The sequence below is a fragment of the Ictidomys tridecemlineatus genome, chromosome 1, assembly GCF_052094955.1.
Source record: "Ictidomys tridecemlineatus isolate mIctTri1 chromosome 1, mIctTri1.hap1, whole genome shotgun sequence".
Lineage (NCBI taxonomy): Eukaryota > Metazoa > Chordata > Mammalia > Rodentia > Sciuridae > Ictidomys > Ictidomys tridecemlineatus.
Genome location: NC_135477.1, coordinates 57,294,364 through 57,317,711, shown reverse-complemented (window position 1 = coordinate 57,317,711; position 23,348 = coordinate 57,294,364). Strand labels below are relative to the sequence as shown.

The following is a 23,348-nucleotide window of genomic DNA, read 5'->3' as shown; positions in this document are numbered from 1 at the left end:
TATACTTCTAGAATAAAACACAAGAGAAAATCCAAGTGACCTTGTATTTGGCCCTGACTTTTTAGATACAACACTTAAAGTACAATCCATGACAAGGGAAAAAAATCGTGAATTGCACTAAAACCTATTTTGTGAAAGACATTTAAGAAAATAAAAAGACAAGCCATAAACAAAAAACTGCTGGCACTGGAGAGATTACAGATAAGAAAAGAGAGGAGGCAAGAATGATCCATGAGTGAGAAAGGGAAGCATTCCAGGCAAAAAGCATACACTCAGGACTGAAGTAGAAATGCAGCAGGCATAATGAAGGAACCGTGTTCGAGCAGATGGTGTATATACAGCAGTGCTCTTCAAATTATGTTTTGATGAGCCCCCACATGGGCTGGTCAGCAAGCAAGTGAGGCAGCCAGCCACTGAAGTCTTCAGGCAAGGCTTGGCTGCAGGTGTATTAAAAAGACTGATCTGACAGTGGACACAGGACTGGGCTGGAAAGTATCCAGTGAGTCAGATGAGATGGCATGAGCCCAAGTGAAAATAAGTATTGCCCACAGAAAGAAGCATCTCATGTTGCATTTAAATCTGGTGGCACTAGATTATATGAGAATATGGAAGATAATACCTTGAGTTGTGCCCATGTTCTCAAGAGAAACACAAACTGGATTGAAACTATGAACTTGAAAATGTAAAATAGAACTCTGATGGCTTACTTATTATACCTAGGGATTATATCCACCGTGAGGATGAACACAGAGTTGCCCTGGGAACCGAGTTCTTGTTTAGACCTTGGGTAGTTATTTTCTTATAAAGCCTAAACTGAAACATTTCTGGGCTGTGTGTGGGGGGGGGGAGGGACCAGGCATAAAGTTTAACTGAAAAGTTCTGAGCTCTGTGGCACAGCTAAAATTCCTATTGACAGAGAGTGGGAGTTGGTGCATCTGGCAAAGTGGCATTTCCAGGGTAGTCTGGTTAGGTAAGGCAGAATTGTTAGTGATGGGCTTCTAGTTGCTAAGGATAAAATCTGCAACCCAGGACTTAGTATTCCTCCTCTGACCTAGTGACACAAACCACAAACTCAATCAGGGTTAAGGAAGGATAAGAATGTGAGGAATAAGAAAGTCATCAGTGTCTACCTATAGCACAAGAGTTAAAACCAAGAATCAACAAATGGGATTAATTCAAACTAAAAAGTTTTTTCTCAGTAAGAGAAATAATATGTGAGGTGAATAGGGAGCCTACATCCTGGGAACAATTTTTTCCCCTCAAACATCAGATAGAGCTCTAATCTCTAGAGTATACAAAGAACTCAAAAAGTTAAACAACAAAAAAGCAAATAACCCAATCAACAAATGGGCCAAGGACTTGAACAGAAACTTCTCAGAAGAGGATATACAATCAATCAACAAATACATGAAAAAATGCTCACCATCTCTAGCAATCAGAGAAATGCAAATTAAAACTACTCTAAGATACCATCTCACTCCAATAAGAATGGCAGCCATTATGAAGTCAAACAACATCCTGGTGAGGATGGGGCGCTGGGGAGGTACACTCATACATTGCTGGTGGGACTGCAAATTGGTGCAGCCAGTTTGGAAAGCTGGGAATGGAACCACCATTTGACCCAGCTATTCCCCTTCTCGGACTATACCCAAAAGACCTAAAAAGAGCATACTACAGGGACCCAGCCACATCAATGTTTATAGCAGCACAATTCACAATAGCTAGAATGTGGAACCAACCTAGATGCCCTTCAATAGATGAAGGGATTTAAAAAATGTGGCATTTATACACAGTGGAATATTATTCAGCACTAAAAAAAAACAAGATCATGGCATTTGCAGGCAAATGGATGGCACTAGAGCAGATTATGCTAAGTGAAGTTAGCCAGTCCCTAAAAAACAAATGCTGAATGTCTTCTCCGATATAAGGGGAGTGACTCAAAATGGGATAGAGAAGAAGAACATGAGAGGAAGACTACCACTAAATAGGGAGGAGAGGTGAGAGGGAAAAAGAGGGAAAAGGGGAGTTTCACGGAAGATGGAAGGAGAACTTCATTGTTATACAGAATACATATATGATGTTGTGATGAGAAAAAGAAAAAAAAAGTGTGTCACATTAGATTGGATAGAGAGAAAGGATGGGAGAGGAGGGGAGGAGTAGGGAGGATAGGAAGCGCAGCAGAATAGAATAGACAATATGATTGGTGTATGTACATTTCATGTATGTATTATATATCAAAATGCATTCTACTGTCGTATGACTAAAATAAAAATAATTCATAAAGTAAAAAAATAAATTGAAAAAATTTTTAAAAAAAGAGAGTCATCAGTGTCAAACTGCCCACCCCAGCATAAAATAAACAAAATACAAGTGAACTAAAAGTATAGAAAGAAATAGATCCTTGCTCTTGGCATAAGAGAGGCTTATTTAATAGAAATTCAAATAATTATTTAATAAAAAGGTTAAAAAATATAGAGTGATATGTGCATTTTAGCAAAAATTAATAAATCAAAAGATGACAATATTCTACAAAAATGTTGGTGAATACTTAGAATAAACAGAAGTAACCTTGAATCCTTAACAATCCAGTAGCAACAAGATCAGGCAGTATCCTAGGCCTTGGTTTCAGATATCATTCTCCATTAACAGGAACTAGGGCACCTTAGAGAAACGGCTAATTCTAGGAATGGGCCAGAAATATACAAGATGAGCCTGGAACATCTTGTGATGCCAGAAAGTGAAGAAGTGATCAAAACAAAATGAAAGAGGAATATCTCAGGGACACAGGAGCCAACTAAAAGAGATCCCAATATCCAAATCTGGAACAATTTTGAGCAACAACATAAAGCAGTATTATATTGGCCAAAGTATAAAATAAATATGTCCTGAATCCATGCTAATATAAATAGAATAGATGAGAATGGGAAAATTTCCAGATAATTTATATAGATACTCCACTCTCAAGGAAGAATAGCCTGATTCCCCACTTTTTAAGTATAGGCGGGACATAGTGACTGCTATGGGACACTGGTAACTACCTGACATATGCTACTTCAGACAGGTGATCAGAGTTAACATTATTGAAAACAAGTTAAGTTGATAGTGTAGTACCATTGATATGTGATGAAAATGGCATATCATCTTTGTTGTGTGCCTCCCAGAAACCCATGTTCAGAGGGAAACCAGGAGAAGAGCATCAGACAAATCTTAAATGATTAGAATTCTAAAGAACGCTTAACTAGTCATGTTAAATTGGCAAAGTAAGCTAATCCCAAAAAACCAAAGGCTGAATGTTCTCTGATAAGTGGATGCTGATCCATATGGGGAAGAGGGAGGCATGGGAAAAATGGAGGAGCTTTGATTAGGCAAAGGGAAGGGAGGGGAGGGAGGGTACATGGGGGCAGGAAAGATGGAAGAATGAGATGGACATCATCACCCTAGGTACATGTATGGTGAAACACTATATCATGTACAACCAAAGAAATGAAAAGTTGTGCTGAAATTGTGTACAATGAATCAAAATGCATTCTACTATCATATATACCTAATTTAAATAAATTAATTTTTTAAATGAATAACCTAAGCTTCTACCTGACATTACATCTTATATATCAACATTTAAATTCTGCATCCAGAGGTCAAACTCAGATCCCCTGTGATGAGTTTATTACTGTTATTATAGTGAAAATGACTTAAGTCATAAGACCTTTAACATTATATTAAAGTTTTAATAAGTTCACAAAGGAAAAAAGGAATGCTCAACTAGCACACCTCACAGCTGTCAAAGTTATCAAAAATAAGAGAGTTAGAGAAACTTGCTGAAGAGCCTGGGAGACATGTTGATTAAATAAATATAATGTGGTAAATGGATGGATTCCCAGATGGGATCCTAGAACGGAAACAAACTATATAAAAAAATAAGAAAATCAATGGTAGAGCGCTTGCCTAGCATGTGTGAGGCACTGGGTTCAATTCTCAGCACCACATACAAATAAATAAAAATAAAGACCCATTGACAACAATAACAAAATTTTTTTTAAAAACCACCAAAATGTAATGTACGGACTTTAGTTAATAGTAATGTATTATTTTTTGGTTCATTAATTGTGATAAGTGTAACAATTCAAAAACACAGTGGGGTTTTTTTGTGTGGCAGGGGAAGTATTGGGGGTGGCACCTAAGTTCTCCTCACACATCCTAGGTAAGCACTTTACCACTGAGCAACATCCCCAGCCCTTTTCAGATTTTTGAAACAGGATCTTGCTGTGTTGCCCAGACTGGCCTTGAACTTGTAGTCCTCCTGCCTCAGCCTTCCAAATAGCTGGGTTTACAAGTCTGCACCACCAAACCCAGCTACCAATGTAAAATTTTAGTAATAGGGAAAACCAGGTATGGGGTATAAGGGAGTTCCCTGTGTGTACTATCTATACAATTTTTCTGTAAATCTCAAATTATGCCAAAGATAAAATGTTATTTTAAAGAAGTAACAGACAGTGTGATATTTTAATTATTATATTTCCTAAACAAGGCATTCTCTTACTAAGGTAGAACATTGATATCACCTAAGAACACTGATAAATATTAACACTGAGGGACAGTTAGTATTCAGAATACTCACATTGTCCCAATATTGCATTATGTATTTTCATTGTTTTTAATACAGAATCTAATCAAGAAACACTGAATTTAATTGCCAATTCTCTTTAGTCTCCCTACCATCCTACCATAGAGCAAGACCTCATGAGGAAGAATTTTGGCACTTCTTTTTAATTAATAGATCTACTGCCCTCTCTGTAATTATTTTTCTGTGTTTCTTTAGGCAGGGGGAGGAAGGTAGCCAAGTAGTGACTGATGGAGACTACTATTCTCAAGAGTGATGGTGGAGTCATCCAGAAGCACCTTTCATGAAATAATGAACGGTGTTCCCTCAGAGACAAAGGCCTTGGTAGTGCCAACCAGCCAGCATGCTGGCTTTATGCTGTAATCACTGATGTCAGAATTAAATTAGCTGGTGGTGTAGTTCTTATGGCATGTTTGTTTCTTTTTCTATTCAGTTGTCCATGATAGAAATAAATTTCCACTTCTGATTTTCATGTAGTAAGAAAGCACTTAGACATTCCTTCTGTTGAGGGACCATCTCAAGAAAATGTGGAGAATATTTTTAAAAGCTTTTACAACGTTTGTTAGATTCTGCTTATTGTTTTGGTAATATAATTTTCGTTGTTGTTTTTTGTCCTGCAAAATAAGGCTACCAAACCTTTCAAGCCCATTCATGAAAGACATGCAGTGTGCCTATGAGAGGAGGCAGAGCTCTCAATATGAAGAAGGAGATTGTTCAGCTGTAGGGAGTGGCATGGGAAAAATTACTGAGTTGGAGATACTCGAGGTGTTAGTATCCTTTGAATAAAAGAAATGAAGGAAGTGGTTTAAGAAATATGAAAAGTTGGGCTGGGGATGTGGCTCAAGCGGTTACACACTCGCCTGGCATGCGTGTGGCCCGGGTTCCATCCTCAGCACCACATACAAACAAAGATGTTGTGTCCGCCGAGAACTAAAAAATAAATAATAATAATAAATATTAAAATTCTCTCTCTCTCTCTCTCTCTCTCTCTCTCAAAAAAAAAAACAGAAAAAGAAAAGAAAAAAAAGAACTTTTTGGTTTCCAAATCATCACAAATTTCATTTTAATTAAAAAGAAGGGCTGGGGATGTAGCTCATAGGGTGGGCACTTGCCCAGCAAGTTTGAAGCCCTAGGTTTGATTTCCCCATATCACAAAGAGAAGAGGGGGAAAAAAATAAATCAATAGCAAGTTCGTGTATATGTGTGATAGAAGAAATAGTTCCTTGCATGTAGTAAGCCATCTGTGATTTCTGCTTTTGTCTACTGGAAAATTAAAAGTTCTTTGGAAGCAAAATATTAAATTCACTTCAGATTGGATAGTGCCTTGTAAAGAGTTCTATTGTTCTTTATTGGGGGGGGGGTCAGTGCTGGGGATTGAACCCAGGGCCTTCTACCAACTGAGCTACATTCCCAGCCCATCTATTGCTCATTTTTGAAGTGACTAGATAATAGTAGCTTAGATAGCATTTTGGGTATAAATGTTTTATGTGAAGAGTTGGCATAAATTTTAGACCTGAGTTCAATTTAGGAAAGTTCACTTCCCGGTCATGAAGTACTGAATGAACTCCACAAAACAGGATAGAATCCCTGTTTTCCTGACTCATCTTTTTATTTGCATAGAGGAATGTATTTTAGGAGAGGAAATTTTCTCAACTTTTTCAGGATTTTCTTGTGTGTGATTTTCCTTTACCAGAAGCTACTTTTTAAAACCTTAGATTACAACTGAACTCTCAAGTTATCTTTAAGTCGAAGGAGCTAACAGTAAGTTTAGGTTTTACAAATCCTATGGTTAAGGAGCTAAATAAAGCAAACAGTTCCTCTGAGTTAAGAGTTGCTCAGGAGTCAGGAGTTGCTCAGATGCTATGAGTAATCCTTAACCCCTTCAAGTACAGCTACCTAACCAGTTTGATAGGAATTGGAGAATGTGATGAATGTTGATTGAAGATATGGACATTCCTACATGTAGACTTAGTACACGGTTAAAAAAAATGGGTCTCAGATCTCTTTATATATGATACTAGCATCTTAGTGGATCACGATTAAAATTACTTAGATAACTTCTGATTATTAACTTCATTCAACTACTAATGTTGAGGATCTAGTGTGAGTATGAAGCACAGTTTTCTTATTTGGGTTTTATTTTTTGGTAGAGAAGAAAGAACAAAGGTCTTGAAATTAGAAGCTCTATGTTTATTATGTTTTGGCTTCAATACTTGTTGGGCACATAGTTCCTAAAATCCTTAATATCTCCAAGACTTATTTCTATCATTTGTAGAAATAGAGTAGTAACTTCCATTCCATGTATGAATTTTTTATTCATAATGACTGTCAGAAGGGGAAAATGGCAGCAAAGTGGGATGCTGTTGATCAGGGACCAGCATCTTCTTTAAGCTATGTGTGTCCTGCTGTGGAACTCTGCCCACAGGAGACTAAGTTAGTTGAATGCTTCAAGGGTTTGTAACCCCTGGTTCTACAGTGTATTATTCTGTACCGAGTTCACTCTTTAAAAAAAAAAAAAAAAAAATTTTTATTTGGTTGAGGTTTACCACGCAGTAGGCCTTTGTGGTAGAAATGGGGGTGTGGCTAGGGAAGAGAGAACCAGGGGATGAGGAAGTCAGAGTCTGATTTAATGTGGTTTTGCTTTTTTCCCCTCTAGTTTTATCTTTAGCTTTCTTTTGGAGTAGAAATTAAAAGCTCTGGAATAAAATTAGAAGTTTAGCTGTAACAACATGAAAATTCCAAGCTTCATAGCTCTTGATGACTATTATTAAAATCATGTATAAGGTCTTTCAAAGGAATGCTTACTGTTTTCTTTTCTCCTTTGCAGTTTTAAACTTCTACATTTGGTTCCAGAGTTCAGGATTTGCAAGTTTTTTTTTTTTCCAAGGGGTTTGACCTTTGCTTCCTGTATATCATTTTCATATTTTTCTTTAAGGTTATATCCACTTAACCATTGTTTTACTAAATACTAATTCTCAACTGGTAGAAATTTTTAGCAACAAAGTGTTTTTCATAAAATGTGCATAAGGCAAAAGTTACACATTATTTTGGCAGTGATTATGTATGAACTTTTGCTACCCAATTGGCTGTTTAAACAATGGTAGAATGATCTTTGGGAAATTTATAAGAGGAGGAATATGCATAGGTTTGTTATCACTAGACTGTACCACTGGTAATTGTTTGGTGTTAAGTAAGCACAAATTGACTATGTTCAGGATTCACTAAGTTGTTTTAGTTCACGTAACTCTACTTTCTTTTATAGTGATCTCTTATATTCATTTTAATATCTAAGTAAAGGATAGAATTTGGCAAAAGTTGGGATAACCTAAAGTCACTTTCACATTACTTTTAAAAGTTCAGGGCTGGGGATATTGCTCAGTTGGTAGAATGCTTCCCTCAAATGCCCAAGGCCCTGGGTGTTCAATCTCCAGCACCACTAAATTAATTAATTAATTAATTAATAATTAATTCCAGTTAGACTGATGCCAGCTTATCATACAGAAAGCATATTGCTTAATCACAATCAGTTTTCATCCAAAACCAAAGTAAACATAATATTGTCACACCATAGTTTTGTTGATAATGCAGAATTTAGAAATTCAAATTGTTGGAGCTTACTTATAAAGATTCTCATTCCCCGTTGATTCTTATGCAGACAGCTTTGGAAACTATTAAAACACAGGGGATGCTTTTTTCAAACATTTATTGGGTATGCTTTCTCAATAATCAATGAAATTAAGTTGCCTGAGGCACCTGTTAATTTTATTCATCTCTTATTTGTGAGATTCCTAAGAAAATTTTTTTCTTGGGGGAGGGGGAATTACTTTGAAAAAACTTAGAAAACTACTGTTACAAAATAAACTATTTCTAGAATTTCTTATGACGATTAAGATTGTGATTGTTTTTAAAATTCACTATAATCTGTGTTAATGCTAGAAAAGTGATATTCAAACAGAATTGGAGTGAATTTTGGTAAAGGACGGAGATTTTTGCCTTTTTCTGTTTCTTAATTTTGGTATGCAGCCATTTTTAAACTTAGTTGTCATAATGGGCCGCCTTTTTTATTTCACTGGATTCTTTGAGTACCCAGTGTAGTATTCCACTGTCCTGAAAGAAAGATGTTCCAGTTTTCCTTGGCTAAAACACATGTAGGCAGTGGCATGCTGGTAATGCTTACCAGCTGGGGGAGAGAGGACTGATTTATATCATTAGCTAATTCCCATGATGTAAAATGCCCCCTACAATGGCCCATTTCAAATACCAGTGTGATCTCACTAAATGGCCTAATTTAAGCTGCCAGTGTGACCTCACTGAAAAGAGATGTACACTTAGTGTTTTTCCCCATACAGATTGACAAAATGCTCATACTTTCCAGAGCATAGTAGAATGTACTCAAATAATTACAAGTAAAATAATCAGAAAATGATGTTTTTTAGTATTTACTGTCTTTATTGTTAGTATATTTTATATGTATAAATTATTTTACTGTAAGGATATCCAAGAAATTTTCTCTGCTTACCTTTAGGTAAATAGATTGTTTCAAATTGAGAAAGAACTTTTACTTTGCATTTTTTACTTTATTCTGTCTTAAAGAAGCTCTCCAGTTAATTTTTTTTTTTTTTTTTTTTTTTTTTTTGGTACCAGGGATTGAACCCAGGGCCACTTAACCACTAAGCCACATCCCCAGCTCTCTTTTGTATTTTATTTAGAGACAAGGTTTCACTAAGTTGCTGAGGCTGGCTTTGAATTCAAGATCCTCTTGCCTCAGCCTCCCGAGCCACAAGCTTGTGCCACTACGCCCAGCTTCCAGCTGATTTTTGGTTGGGGAACCACTGGTAGTTCCCAAATATAGCTATACAAACTGAATTATTTTTTCATGATTGCCTGACACCTTGTAGCTGAATTTGATGCTTAATTGCACTGAGTCCTACCTATTTTTGTTCTCTCAGGTTCTTTCAAGTGACTTGAAAAATCTTTTTACCAAATGTATATGTGAAAATAAAAATAAGAGAATTGAGACCAGAAGAAAATAGCAAGCAAAGAAAAGCAAAATCTGATAAGTATAAATATAAATCTACCAATTATAGGCTACAGTTGAACTAGAGATTTGACTGTGTTTGCTGGCAATCGATGAAAAATAGCAGCAACAGAAAAAAAAAGGAATAATATAATTCTTATCCAATGTAAAGAGGAGCATCATTTTCTCAAAAAAAGATAGAAAAGGAGAAAGGAAGGAAGGAAGGAAACAAACTAAGCATTGTACTGTAGTACTGAATTCCAAAGTAAATTTCATACATGAAATTTCATATAGAAAGACAATAACTAATAAATAGATGCTACCCTTACTTAGCACTTAGTATTTATAGGTTTTATATAGTAGTTTCTTAAAATATACTTCAAAAAAAGTTAGAATGTAATATCACTTTTCCCCCAAAGAAGATCAAGCTCCAAAAGTTAGGATGACACCACCTAGAGGAATAAAATTTAGAGTAAAGACAGCAAAAGATTATGGCAGATCTACTGAGTTTCTGTTCTTTGTTGGTGAGGATATGTTGCTGTGTTTATTGACAAGGGCTCTGAGATCAGGGTCAACAGAACTGAATGCAGATAATGACTTGTAGCTACCATCTTTATCACAGGAAGGAATATAGCAGAGGAACTTCTGCCCATTGTCCATCCCCACTCCAGGATACCTTATGAAATTATACTTATCTAGTATAACCTGGATTACAAATGGAGTTTATACTATGTGATAAAAGCCTGGAATGTTGTATATTGTGTGAATTTTTGAGACTGTGTTAATTCTGACTAACTCATCCTAACCTAAGACATCCTTCTTCCACCATTATGATTTTTTAGAATGTTTTTAATTGTTGCAGGCTTTGTTTTATTTATTTTTATGTGATGCAGAGGATCCAACCCAGTGCCTCACACATGCTAGGTGAGCACTCTACCTCTGAGCTACAACCCCAGCTCTCCATCATTATGTTTTTTGATCCTATAATTTATATTTGTTTATTTTCTCTCCCATTTTAGTTATTCTCTAATTGAGTTAGTTTTAGTCCTTTAATCTAATGCAGCACCATAATTGATCTTTTTTGGGCGAGGCATGATTCTGAAAGCAGAGAAATAAGGAGAATTTACCCATTAATTCCTACATGAACATAATATCTAGATTGTTATCAGCAATAAACTGTTCCATTTACTTAATTTTTATTTTTTATTTCTTCTTTTTAGACATACATTACATTAGAGTGTCTTTTGACATTTTATACATACATAGAGTATAACTTCCCATTCTTTTGATTGTACATGATATGGAATTACACTGGTCAAATATTTGTTGCATTTAATTTTAACAAGCTATGATTTGCATTCTTTTATACACTAGAGAGAGAATTCACAATGTCAAAATTTTAGGTGTAAGTAGTTCCAAAATTAAATGTTCACATCATTTACTAATATTTATTGAGCTTTTTTTTTTTTGTTTTAGGAGTGATTGACACATGGCATTATTGTTCTAAACCATATTTTACTACTTTAGAAACACAATCCTCTGTTTTTTTTAAAAAAAAAAAAGAAGAAGAAGAAGAAGAATGCCTGATGGCTGCTATCTCTTCTGCTTTACATCTATAAACAGTTTTTTTTAATCCACTTTTGAAAATGGTCCTTTAAAATGGGTATTTTCATGTATTCCTGATAAGAATATACATTGTTATTTCTTTCTAATTAGCAATTTGGACACATACACATATGTATATATAATATATTATATATAAACATTCATCTTTTTTTTCTATCTTACGATATATATCAAAATTTCAGTCCATTTAACCCAGTGATTTCACTTTAGAAAAACGTCATTAAGAAATAAATAGAGGGCTGGGGATGTGGCTCAAGCAGTAGCGTGCTCGCCTGGCATGCGTGCGGCCCGGGTTCGATCCTCAGCACCACATACAAACAAAGATGTTATGTCCGCCAAAAACTAAAAAATAAATTTTAAAATTCTCTCTCTCTCTCTCTCTCTCTCTCTCTCTCTTTAAAAAAAATTTTTTTTACTTTAATAATTTGGGTTTTATTATTTTACAAAGCTTTCTCAGATAGGGATCAAGCATATACACATATTTACATGTATTTTTTTCTGACTCCCTGTTCAGAAGTTTATTAAAATACAACATCTTTCAATTTAGGGGACTGTGACACTATTCAAGATTCTGTTTCTTGGAGCCCTGTGACAATCTCTAGGAATGAAGTGATTCTTTTTTTTTTTTATTTATTGGTTGTTGGAAACATTACAAAGCTCATGATATATCATATTTCATACATTTGACTCAGTTGGGTTCTGAACTCCCATTTTTACCCCAAATACAAATTGCAGAATCACATCGGTTACACACTCACATTTTTACATAATGGCATTTAGTGACTGTAGTATTCTGCTACCTTTCCTATCCTCTACTATCCCCCCTTCCCTCCCCTCCCATCTTCCCTCTTTACCTCCTCTGCTGTTATTCAATTCTCTCCCTTGTTTCCCTCCCCTTTTCCCCTCACAACCTCTTATATGTAATTTTGTGTAACATTGAGGGTCTCCTACCATTTCCATATGCTTTCCCTTCTCTCTCCCTTTCTCTCCCCCGACTCGTCTTTGTTTAATGTTAATCTTTTCCTCATGCTCTTCCTCCCTGTTCTGTTCTTAGTTACTCTCTTTATATCAAAGAAGACATTTGGCATTTGATTTGTTTTTTAAGGATTGGCTAGCTTCGCTTAGCATAATCTGCTCTAATGCCATCCATTTCCCTGCAAATTCTGATTTTGTCATTTTTTAGTGCTGCGTAATACTCCACTGTGTATAGATGCCACTTTTTTTTTTATCCATTCATCTATTGAAGGGCATCTAGGTTGGTTCCACAGTCTAGCTATTGTGAATTGTGCTGCTATGATCATTGATATGGCAGTATCCCTATAGCACGCTCTTTTAAGATCCTCAGGGAATAGTCCGAGAAGGGCGATAGCTAGGTCAAATCGTGGATCCATTCCCAGCTTTCCCAGGAATCTCCATACTGCTTTCCAAATTGGCCTCACCAATTTGCAGTCCCACCAGCAGTGTACAAGTGTACCCTTTTCCCCACATCCTCACCAACACTTATTGTTGTTTGACTTCATAATGGCTGCCAATCTTACTGGAGTGAGATGGTATCTTAGGGTGGTTTTGATTTGCATTTCTCTGACTAATAGAGATGGTGAGCATTTTTTCATGTACTTGTTGATTGATTGTATGTACTCCTCTGTGAAATGTCTGTTCAGGTCCTTGGCCCATTTGTTGATTGGGTTATTTGTTATCTTATTGTTTAATTTTTTGAGTTCTTTGTATATTCTGGATATTAGGGCTCTATCTGAAGTGTGAGGGGTAAAAATTTGTTCCCAGGATGTAGGCTCTCTATTTACCTCTCTTATTGTTTCTCTTGCTGAGAAAAAACTTTTTAGTTTGAGTAAGTCCCATTTGTTCATCTTGTTATTAACTCTTGGGCTATGGGCGTCCTATTAAGGAATTTGGAGCCCAATCCCACAGTATGTAGATCGTAGCCAACTTTTTCTTCTATCAGACACAGTGTCTCTGATTTGATATCTAGCTCCTTGATCCATTTTGAGTTACCTTATGTGCATGGCGAGAGAAAGGGATTCAGTTTCATTTTGTTGCATATGGATTTCCAATTTTCCCAGCACTATTTGTTGAAGATGCTATCCTTCCTCCGTTGCATGTTTTTAGCCCCTTTATCAAATATAAGAAAGTTGTAATTTTGTGGATTGGTTTCTGTGTCCTCTATTCTGTACCATTGGTCCACCTACCTGTTTTGGTACCAGTACCACGCTGTTTTTGTTACTATTGCTTTGTAGTACAGTTTGAACTCTGGTATCGCTATACCTCCAGATTCACACTTCCTGCTTAGAATTGCTTTTGCTATTCTGGGTCTTTTGTTTTTCCATATGAATTTCATGATTGCTTTATCTATTTCTACAAGAAATGCCATTGGGATTTTGATTGACATCGCATTAAACCTGTAGAGAACTTTGGGTAATATTGCCATTTTGATGATGTTAGTTCTGCCTATCCATGAACAGGGTATATTTTTCCATCTTCTGAGATCTTCTTCTATCTCTCTCTTTAGGGTTCTGTAGTTTTCATTGTATAAATCTTTCACTTCTTTTGTTAGGTTGATTCCCAAGTATCTTATTTTCTTTGAGGATATTGTGAATGGAGTGGTTTTCCTCATTTCCATTTCAGAAGTTTTGTTGCTGATATACAGGAATGCCTTTGATTTATGCATGTTGATTTTATATCCTGCCACTTTGCTGAATTCATTTATTAACTCTAGCAGTTTCTTTGTAGACCCTTTTGGGTCTGTTAAATATATTATCATGTCATCCGCAAGTAGCGATAATTTAAGTTCTTCTTTTCCTATTTTTATGCCTTTAATTTCTTTTGTCTATCTAATTGCTCTGGCTAGTATTTCAAGAACTAAATTGAATAGAAGTGGTGATAGAGGGCATCCCTATCTTGTTCCAGATTTTAGAGGGAATGCCTTCAGTTTTTCTCCATTTAGGATGATGCTAGCCTGAGGTTTAGCATATATAGCTTTTACAATGTTGAGGTAAGTTCCTGTTATCCCTAGTTTTTCTAGTGTTTTGAACATAAAGGGATGCTGTAGTTTGTCAAATGCTTTTTCTGCATCTATCGAGATGACCATATGGTTCTTGTCTTTAAGTCTATTGGTGTGGTGAATAGCATTTTTTTTTTGAAGGAGAGAGAGAGAAAATTTTAATATTTATTTTTTAGTTATGGGCGGACACAACATCTTTGTTTGTATGTGGTGCTGAGGATCGAACCCGGGCCGCACACATGCCAGGCGAGCACGCTACTGCTTGAGCCTCATCCCCAGCCCTGTGAATAGCATTTATTGATTTCCGTATATTGAACCAGCCTTGCATCCCAGGGATGAATCCTACTTGATCATGGTGCACAATTTTTTTGATATGCTTTTGTATTCGATTCGCCAGGATTTTATTGAGAATTTTTGCATCCAAGTTCATTAGAGATATTGGTCTGTAGTTTTCTTTCTTTGAAGTGTCTTTGTCTGGTTTCGGGATCAGGGTGATGTTGGCCTCATAGAATGAATTTGGAAGAACTCCTTCTTTTTCTATTTCTTGAAATAGCTTGAAAAATATTGGTATTAATTCTTCTTTGAAAGTTTTGTAGAACTCCGCTGTATATCCATCCGGTCCAGGGCTTTTTTTGGTTGGTAGTTTTTTGATGGCTTCTTCTATTTCTTCCTTTGTTATTGGTCTGTTTAAATTGTGTGTGTCTTCCTGACTCAATCTGGGCAGATCTTATGACTGAAGAAATTTATCAATATCTTCACTATCTTCTATTTTATTAGAATATAGGGTTTCAAAATACTTTCTAATTATCTTCTGTATTTCTGTAGTGTCTGTTGTGATATTGCCTTTTTCATCCTGTATGTTAGTAATTTGAGTTCTCTCTCCTCTTCGTTAGCATAGTTAAGGGCCTGTCAATCTTATTTATTTTTTCAAAGAACCAACTTTTAGTTTTATCAATTTTTTCAATGTTTTTTTTGTTTCAATTTCATTGATTTCTGCTCTAATTTTAATTATTTCTTGTCTTCTACTACATTTGCTGTTGTTTTGCTCTTCGTTTTCTAGGTTTTTGAGGTGTAGTGTGAGTTCATTTATTTATTGGTTTTTCCTTTTTTTTGAGGAAAGAACTCCAAGAAATGAATTTCCCTCTTAAAACTGCTTTCATTGTGTCCCATAGATTCCGGTATGTTGTGTCTGTATTGTCATTTGTCTCTAAAAATTTTTTTGTCTCCTCCTTTATGTCTTCTGTAACCCATTGATCATTCAGTAACATATTGTTCATTTTCCATTTTCTCTCTCTCTTTAAAAAAAAATTATTTAAAAAAAAAAGAAAAAAGAAAGAAAGAAACAGAGATTGTAAGTCAAGTAAACATGCCTGGCTTTGAATCCACCCACCAAACGTGCAAATTGTATGATCCTAGGTTAGTTTCCTAGCTTCTTTAAGATCCAGTTTTTATATCTGTAAAATAGCAAAATAACACCCATTTCCAGGTGTTATTGTGTGAATTAATGAAGTAATGCATGTAAAGTGCCTAACATTGTACCTCTTATAAAGTTTTAATAAGTAATTGCTGCTATGATTAATCAAGGAATGTTCATCATAGCACTGGTTAAAATATGACATGTAGGAAGTGATTTGAATGATTTTTATTCATATAAGGGAATTCTATCCCATGTATTAAATTATGTTACTAAAGAATGTTTAAAGGTGTAAGAAAATGCTTATAATTTAGCATTGAGTGAAAGGCCAGGATAAAAGTCTCTCTGTGGCCTAAGGTGTTAATTATGTTTTAAATTATGTTCAAATTATGCTTCTAAAACATTAATAATGTTTTCTAAAGATACAGAAAAAATGAAAAAGAGTAGCTAACTGTTAATAATTCTTAAAACTAGATGATAGGTATATGGTGATTCATTATACTAACACTATTTCTATGTTTTATTTTTTCATTGTAAGTTTTTAAAAGGAATGATAATAAAAATAATAGATTTATTTTTAAAAAGTTAGAATTTTAGTATTAGTGCTTTGTAAACTGTTTTCATTAGTTTCATTATTAAACTATTAATGATTTTTATGGTTTTTTAAAGCAATTGGGAGTCTAATGTATTAGACTTGTGAAAACATTGGGAAAGCCCTTTAACAAAAGGAAAAGATGATTCACTTAGTGTCAGAAAAACTGGTGATTTTTATATTGTTATGTACTTTCCTGAATCTTCTAATCATTCATAGCAAGATGTTTTTAGGGTCTAAATTAGAGAAAGAAGTTTTAATCAGTGTTTCATGAAATGATTGATAGCTTTTTTTTTTCTTTGCAGTGCTGGGGATCAAAGGGATTCTGATACCTTTTATGATTTGATGACATAATTTCATGTAGTATTCAGAACCCTCCTATTAGTTATTTTTAAGACTTGACTTTTAACATACTATAATTCTCCAAAATAATTTTGGTTAAAAGATAGATTGTGATAGAACATCTGTCTAGAAAAAGCTATTTTAAATATTTTCCATATATGAAAAATGTAAGGACCATTTCCCACTATTTCATTTCCTTTACATTTTTTTCCATTTAAAAATAATATAGATTTTCTTTAACATAGCCAGTGTTCATACATTTCAAAAAGCAGTTTCACCTTAGTGGGAGTGAAGGGTATCTTAAGTATTTTGGCAAAGTTCTCTCTCTAAATTGGAAAAAAGATGAACAGGAAATGAGTAACTATTTCTTCCTTCCTCTGTAACTGAAAAAATATTCAAATTTATAGGTGATTTTTATTTGTAGCAAACATTCCCTTTATAAACCCTGAGTTTATTTTGTAGGTGGCCTGCTAAAATTCACTTTATTTTATTTTATCCATGTGCTCATGCTTTGGCTTTATGCCCGACCTCCCAGGCTGCAAACATCTCCAATAGACCCCACTGTTAAAGAAAATAAACCAAAAAGAAAAACTCTAGAAAATAATACTAATAGGAATGGTCCTGAAAAATTGTCCTACTTTTCATTAAGACATTTAATCTTTGCCATGTTCCAAATGCTATAACTATTGTTTTCTATTATTACAGGAAAGAAGTGTTAGAAATATTCTGTTTGTTCAGATTATTTTATTCAATACAGAGGTTAAGAAATAAGGGCAAACACCAATTGCATATTATCAACTAGCACCAAATCCTTAGAATATTTAAGAAAATTATCTATAGTGGAAGTTAGTTATATACTTTAAAAAGTCAAACAATCTAAAATAGAATATACTAAATGCAAAATAACTAATCCTGAGAAATTCCTCTAACATTATAAATAAAAGTAATATAGATGGTTTTTGCAGGAAAATTGGATCTTAAGGGAAAATATCTGATTTAATTAAGCAAGAATTTAAAAGAAGAAAAGAAAGAAAGGAGAGGGGAAAAGATAGGGAGGGAGCCATTCCAGGCAAAAAGCATATACTACAGGACTGAAGTAGAAATGCAGCAGGCGCAATGAAGGAACCGTGTTGGAGCAGATGGTGTATATACAGCAGTGCTCTTCAAATTATGTTTTGATGAGCCCCCACATGGGCTGGTCAGCAAGCAAGTGAGGCAGCCAGCCACTGAAGTCTTCAGGCAAGGCTTGGCTGCAGGTGTATTAAAAAGACTGATCTGACAGTGGACACAGGACTGGGCTGGAAAGTATCCAGTGAGTCAGATGAGATGGCATGAGCCCAAGTGAAAATAAGTATTGGCCACAAGATTGAAAATAAAGCAGGAAGGATGGATGCATGTACTCTGACCAAGGAAGAACCAACAAGACTAAGTTGCAGATTAGATGGATTTATCTGCCATGGGAAGCCGGAGACAAAGACCTTTACAAAAGAATGATAGAAAGAAGCAGCTCATGTTGCATTTAAATCTGGTGGCACTAGATTATTTGAGAATATGGAAGATAATACCTTGAGTTGTTCCCATGTTCTCAAGAGAAACACAAACTGGATTGAAACTATGAACTTGAAAATGTAAAATAGAACTCTGATGGCTTACTTATTATACCTAGGGATTATACCTAACATTAACCGTGAGGATGAACACAGAGTTGCCCTGGGAACCGAGTTCTTGTGTAGACCTTAGGTAGTTATTTTCTTATAAAGCCTAAACTGAAACATTTCTGGGCTGTGTGTGGGAGGGGGGGACCAGGCATAAAGTTTAACTGAAAAGTCCTGAGCTCTGTGGCACAGCTAAAATTCCTATTGACAGAGAATGGGAGTTGGTGCTTCTGGCAAAGTGGCATTTCCAGGGTAGTCTTGTTAGGTAAGGCAGAATTGTTAGTGATGGGCTTCTAGTTGCTAAGGATAAAATCTACAACTGAGGACTTAGTATTCCTCCTCCGACCTAGTGACACAAGCCATAAACCAAATGATAAGGAAGTCACCAGAAATTTACTGCCCTCACTTTCCTCAAGTAAATCCTATAAATGAATTAAAAATAGAGATTTAAGTATTTATTCAGTGTAAGAAAGACTTTATCATATGAATAAATACAAATATTTATTCAATATGAAGGGTTACAAATATACTATATATGTTATATGCTGATGTGTGTCCTCCTGAAATTCATGTGTTGGTGTCATAACCCCTGTTCCTCATTCATGTGTGGAAGTTTTAACTCCCTGTACCTCAGAAAGTGTCTGATTTGGGTCTTCAAAGATGTGGTTAAGTTAAAATGGCATATTTGAAATAGGTCTTAATCCAATATGATTGTATCCTTATAAGAAATTAAAACACACAGATTTAAGAGGCAACTGTGTGAGGACAGAGCTAGAAGACTGCGAGCCAAAGAAAGAGTCCTTAGAAGACACAAAACCTACCAGCACCTTGATCTTGGGCTTCTAGCCTACAGAACTGTGAAAAAACAAATTTCCATTGTTTAAGTCCCCTGGAGTGTAATATTTTGTAATGGTAGCCCTAGCATTTTGGCAAATTCACAACCAAAATGGAAAGATAATAACATCTACAAAATTAACATGTAAATAGACAAAACAAGGACCTAGAATCAACAACCCTCCAGTAGCAGTGAGCATACCTAGCATCCAGATATTGGTTTCAAATACCATCCTTAATAAAAAGTACTGGGGCTCTTTGGGGACATGATTGATTGTAGGAATAGGACAAGAAATATATAAAATGAACCTAGAGCATCATGTTGTGCCAGAAAATAATGAAGTATTCAAGAAAATCTCACAAAAATAGACAATGTCAAATGGACACAGGAGCTAACTGAAAGCTTTCCCAATAGCCAATGCTTTGAGCAACAAAATGAAGTGGTACTCGGCTAGGGATGTGGCTCACTGGTAGATTGTTTGCCTCACGTGCAGGAAGCCCTGGGTTCAATCCCCAGCACCACAATGAATAAATAAATAAAGTGGTATTGGATTATAATTCAGCATGTAAGATAAATATTAATGAGTTCATACTGATAAATAAATATTGAATAAACAAATAACTGAAAGAGTATAGACAAGTGTCTAGTACAGAAAAATTCCAAATAACTTATGTAGACACTCTGCCATCAGTGAGGTAGAGTATAATTCCCACTAACACATGGGTTGTACATGGTGACTTCTTTCAAAAGGGTACAATATGGAAAGTAGGAGAAAAAGAGTATCTCTACAGTGGCAAAATCTGACAAAACACTGCCTCAGCAAAGTGGTCAGGGTTAACAATAACAGTCATGAGTTATGTTATAACTGTACCCTTGACATAAAGTGATAGAAATGACACTTGATTTTTGTGGCCTTCCCAGAAACCCATACCTCCATCTGATCATGAGACAAACAAAAACCAAATTCAAATAGAGAAGAATTCTATATATACTTGATCAGTATTCCTCAAAACTGTCAAAGTGATCAGAAATAAGGAAAATTTGTGAAAATTACAGCTAAGGCATCTAAATGTAAGGTGCTATACTTCCTGCCATACAATTCAGAAAAAGGCTACTCTGTAAAAACTAAGAAAATCTAATGTAAGTGTGGATTGTAGTTCCTGTGTCACTATGACAAATATACCATACCAATGTATGATGTTAGTAGTAAGGAAAACTGAGTATGGGGTATACGGGAATTATCTGTACTATCTTCCCAACTTTTCTGTAAAACTTGTTCTAAAACAGAATAAACCAAAAATAGACAAAAAGATATCACTCTGCAACAACAGTCTAGTATACACTTGAAAGAAATTCAAACTTAATAGTATCCAGAAATGCTTATTAAAACAGTTCTAAGGGCCAGGTATGGTGGTGATGGTGGCACATGCCTATAATCCCACCTACTTAGGAGGCTAAGGTAGGAGGATCACAAGATTAAGGCCAGTCTAGGTCTTAATCTCAAAGAAAAAGGGCTGGCAATGTAGCTCAGTGATAGAGCACTTGCCTACTATGTGTTAAGGCCCTGGGTTCAATCCTCAGTACAGGGGGAGAGGGTACAGTTTTAATTTGTTTTTCTTATGTAGCTGGCAAATCTTTGGTTGTTTTTGTTTTGTTTTGTTTTTTCTTTTTAAAAAATATTTGTTTGTTTGTTTATTTATTTATTCTTGGTGCTGGGGATTGAACCCAGGGCCTTGTGCATGTAAGGCAAGCACTCTACCAGCTGAGCTATATCCCCAGCCCCTTCTTTTTTAAAAAATAAAATGTTTGATTTATAACATAGGAATGTAAAACAGAACAGCTTCCCTGGGAGATATTTCAGTAGTAGGTAAAATATATGTATACTTTTTAAAGCAGTAATATCACAACCAGGAATGAAATGTCAATGATCAGAAAAATGCTTTTCACAGTATTATGTTCAATAGCAAAATCTTAGGGATTAACCAGAATCCTATAAACTCAGGATTGTGAGAATCTCAAAGTACAAGGCAATGCAGATATTAAGAATAATACTGATGAACTGGGCACCCGTGGTGCATACTTGTAATCTTAGTGGCTGGAGAGGATGAGGCAGGAGGATCGCAAATTCAAAGCCAGCCTCAGCAAAATCGAGGTGCTAAGCAATTGAGTGAGACCCCATCTATAAATAAAATACAAAATAGGGCTGGGATGTGGCTCAGTGTTCAAGTGCCCCTGAGTTTAATCCCCAGTTACACCCCCGCCCAAAAAAAAATAATACAAAAAAATGCTATATTACAGGAAAATGCCAGTTGTAAGCTATGTCATAACATTTTTCTATCCATCTATCCATTTATTCTGTTTGTGTATATCTCTTAGACCAAGGAATTAATGATCTGAATAAGTGACACTAAATTCAGTCCTATTAGTGATTTGAGGTCTTTTACAAATACTTACAGAGGTATTTTAATGTATATGGTAATTAATATTATCAAGTGTTGTTTCACAGCTCTTTCATAATCAGAAGCCAGTATCATGATCAAGTTTTCATCTCCACAAACTGTGTGTGTGTATGTATGTTTATGTTTTAGGTGTACTATATACAGATAGAGTGGGATTTGCATATGATAAAATATAGTATGTGGTTATTTATAACTGGTAGGATTGAACAATTTTTAATTTACTTTCATGGATTTCTTACATTTTTCAAATGTAATTCAAAGGACCATAGAATATGTTTTTGTGTTGCAAAACAAGATTTAAAAGTCAGTTTTTTAAAAAAAATAAATCTTTCATTTCACAAAACTGGTATCCAAAATATTGAAATATCTTTTTGTTTAAAAAAACATATTTTGACTTTGCTTTTCTAAGTGGATTTAGTTTATACACATATTTGCCTTCATGCAAATTTACAGTTATAAGTTTCCTAAAATACTTTTTTTTTCTATTAGGTTAGTTTTCTTGATTAGTTTTTTGTTAAAAGAGTTGTTGCAACCAGACAGGCTTGTTGGCACATGTCTACAGTTCCTGCCATTCAGGAAGTTGAAACAGGAGGTTGTCAAGTTGGAGACCAGCCTCTGAAACTTAGTGACTCTGTCTCAAAATAAAATATAAAAAGGATAGGGGTTTTAGCTCAGTGGTAAAGTGCCCCTGAGTTTGACTCCCAGTAGAGGGGGTGGAGAAGGTGTAGCCCCTGGTAGAGCACTTGCCTAGCATGGATGAGGCCCTGGATTAGACTCTCATAACCATAAAATAAAATACAAGCATTGTGTTTAATTAAGTCTTCTCCTTTTTTATTTTTAGACTGGTGTTTGGAATGCTTTATCCTGCATATTATTCATACAAAACTGTGAAAACAAAAAACGTGAAGGAGTATGTAAGTATAGTTTTATGAGTGATTATTTCTCAATTTATCAGTAATGCAAAGCATTGGAAAAATTACTGTCCTTTTAGAAACAGCTGGGATAATATGTTGGGTGAAACTGATGTAAATGATTAAAAACTAGCTTTGACAACAACTCCAAAGTGGATCTTAAAAAATAGTTCACTGTTAGTTGGCATCTAAAGAAATACACGGTTCCCATGATGAGTAATTGGATAGTTCTTAATATAGTCTGTAAATTCCAGTATAATAAGGGTTTGGGGATTTTTTGTTTGTTTGTTTGACTTTTGGGAGGAGGGTTGTGACTTTTCTATCCTTGTAAATTTATAAGTGCACTGAGAATATCTTTCTTTTCCATGCAAAATTCTTTTCCTCTTTCATAGGCCTTTTAACACTTTCTAATTGATTTAAGCAGATATTCTATCACTACTAACAACTTCAATCTTTTTTCTTCTTGAATTGTGCTGAATTTATAATGATTTTGTTTTTAATCCTCAATATTTTTTATTTCAGTTTACTCTTTCCTATTCCTGATTTTTGTTGTTGTTTATTCATTGTTTTATCATTTTCTGTAAGTTCTGCTCTTTCCCAGCCTTAACCATACTGTTTAATAGAAAATGGCCTTTCTCCCATATGAATCCCTGGCATGGTTTACCGTGTTTGATGGAGTGAAATTTCAGAGAAAATTTTCTTATTCTGAATGTTGCCTACAAATAGAATTGAATAATCTGTGACCTTTTGTGACTAGCTTCTTTCACTTAGCATATGTTTTCAAGGTTCATCCATGTCTTAGTGTGTATCAGTGTTTCATTCTTCTTTGTAGCTAAACAATATTCCATTGTATTGATAAA

At 35.1% G+C, this 23,348-nt stretch overlaps 1 protein-coding gene across 1 annotated transcript in view; it reads left to right on the top strand.

Annotated features, from left to right (window-relative positions):
* Reep3 (receptor accessory protein 3) overlaps positions 1-23,348 on the top strand; it is an 88,997-nt gene that overhangs the window by 23,148 nt on the left and 42,501 nt on the right. The window contains exon 2 of the mRNA XM_005339810.3: positions 22,419-22,491. Within this exon, the coding sequence (XP_005339867.1) occupies positions 22,419-22,491 (73 nt within the window). The remainder of the gene's footprint in view (positions 1-22,418; positions 22,492-23,348) is intronic.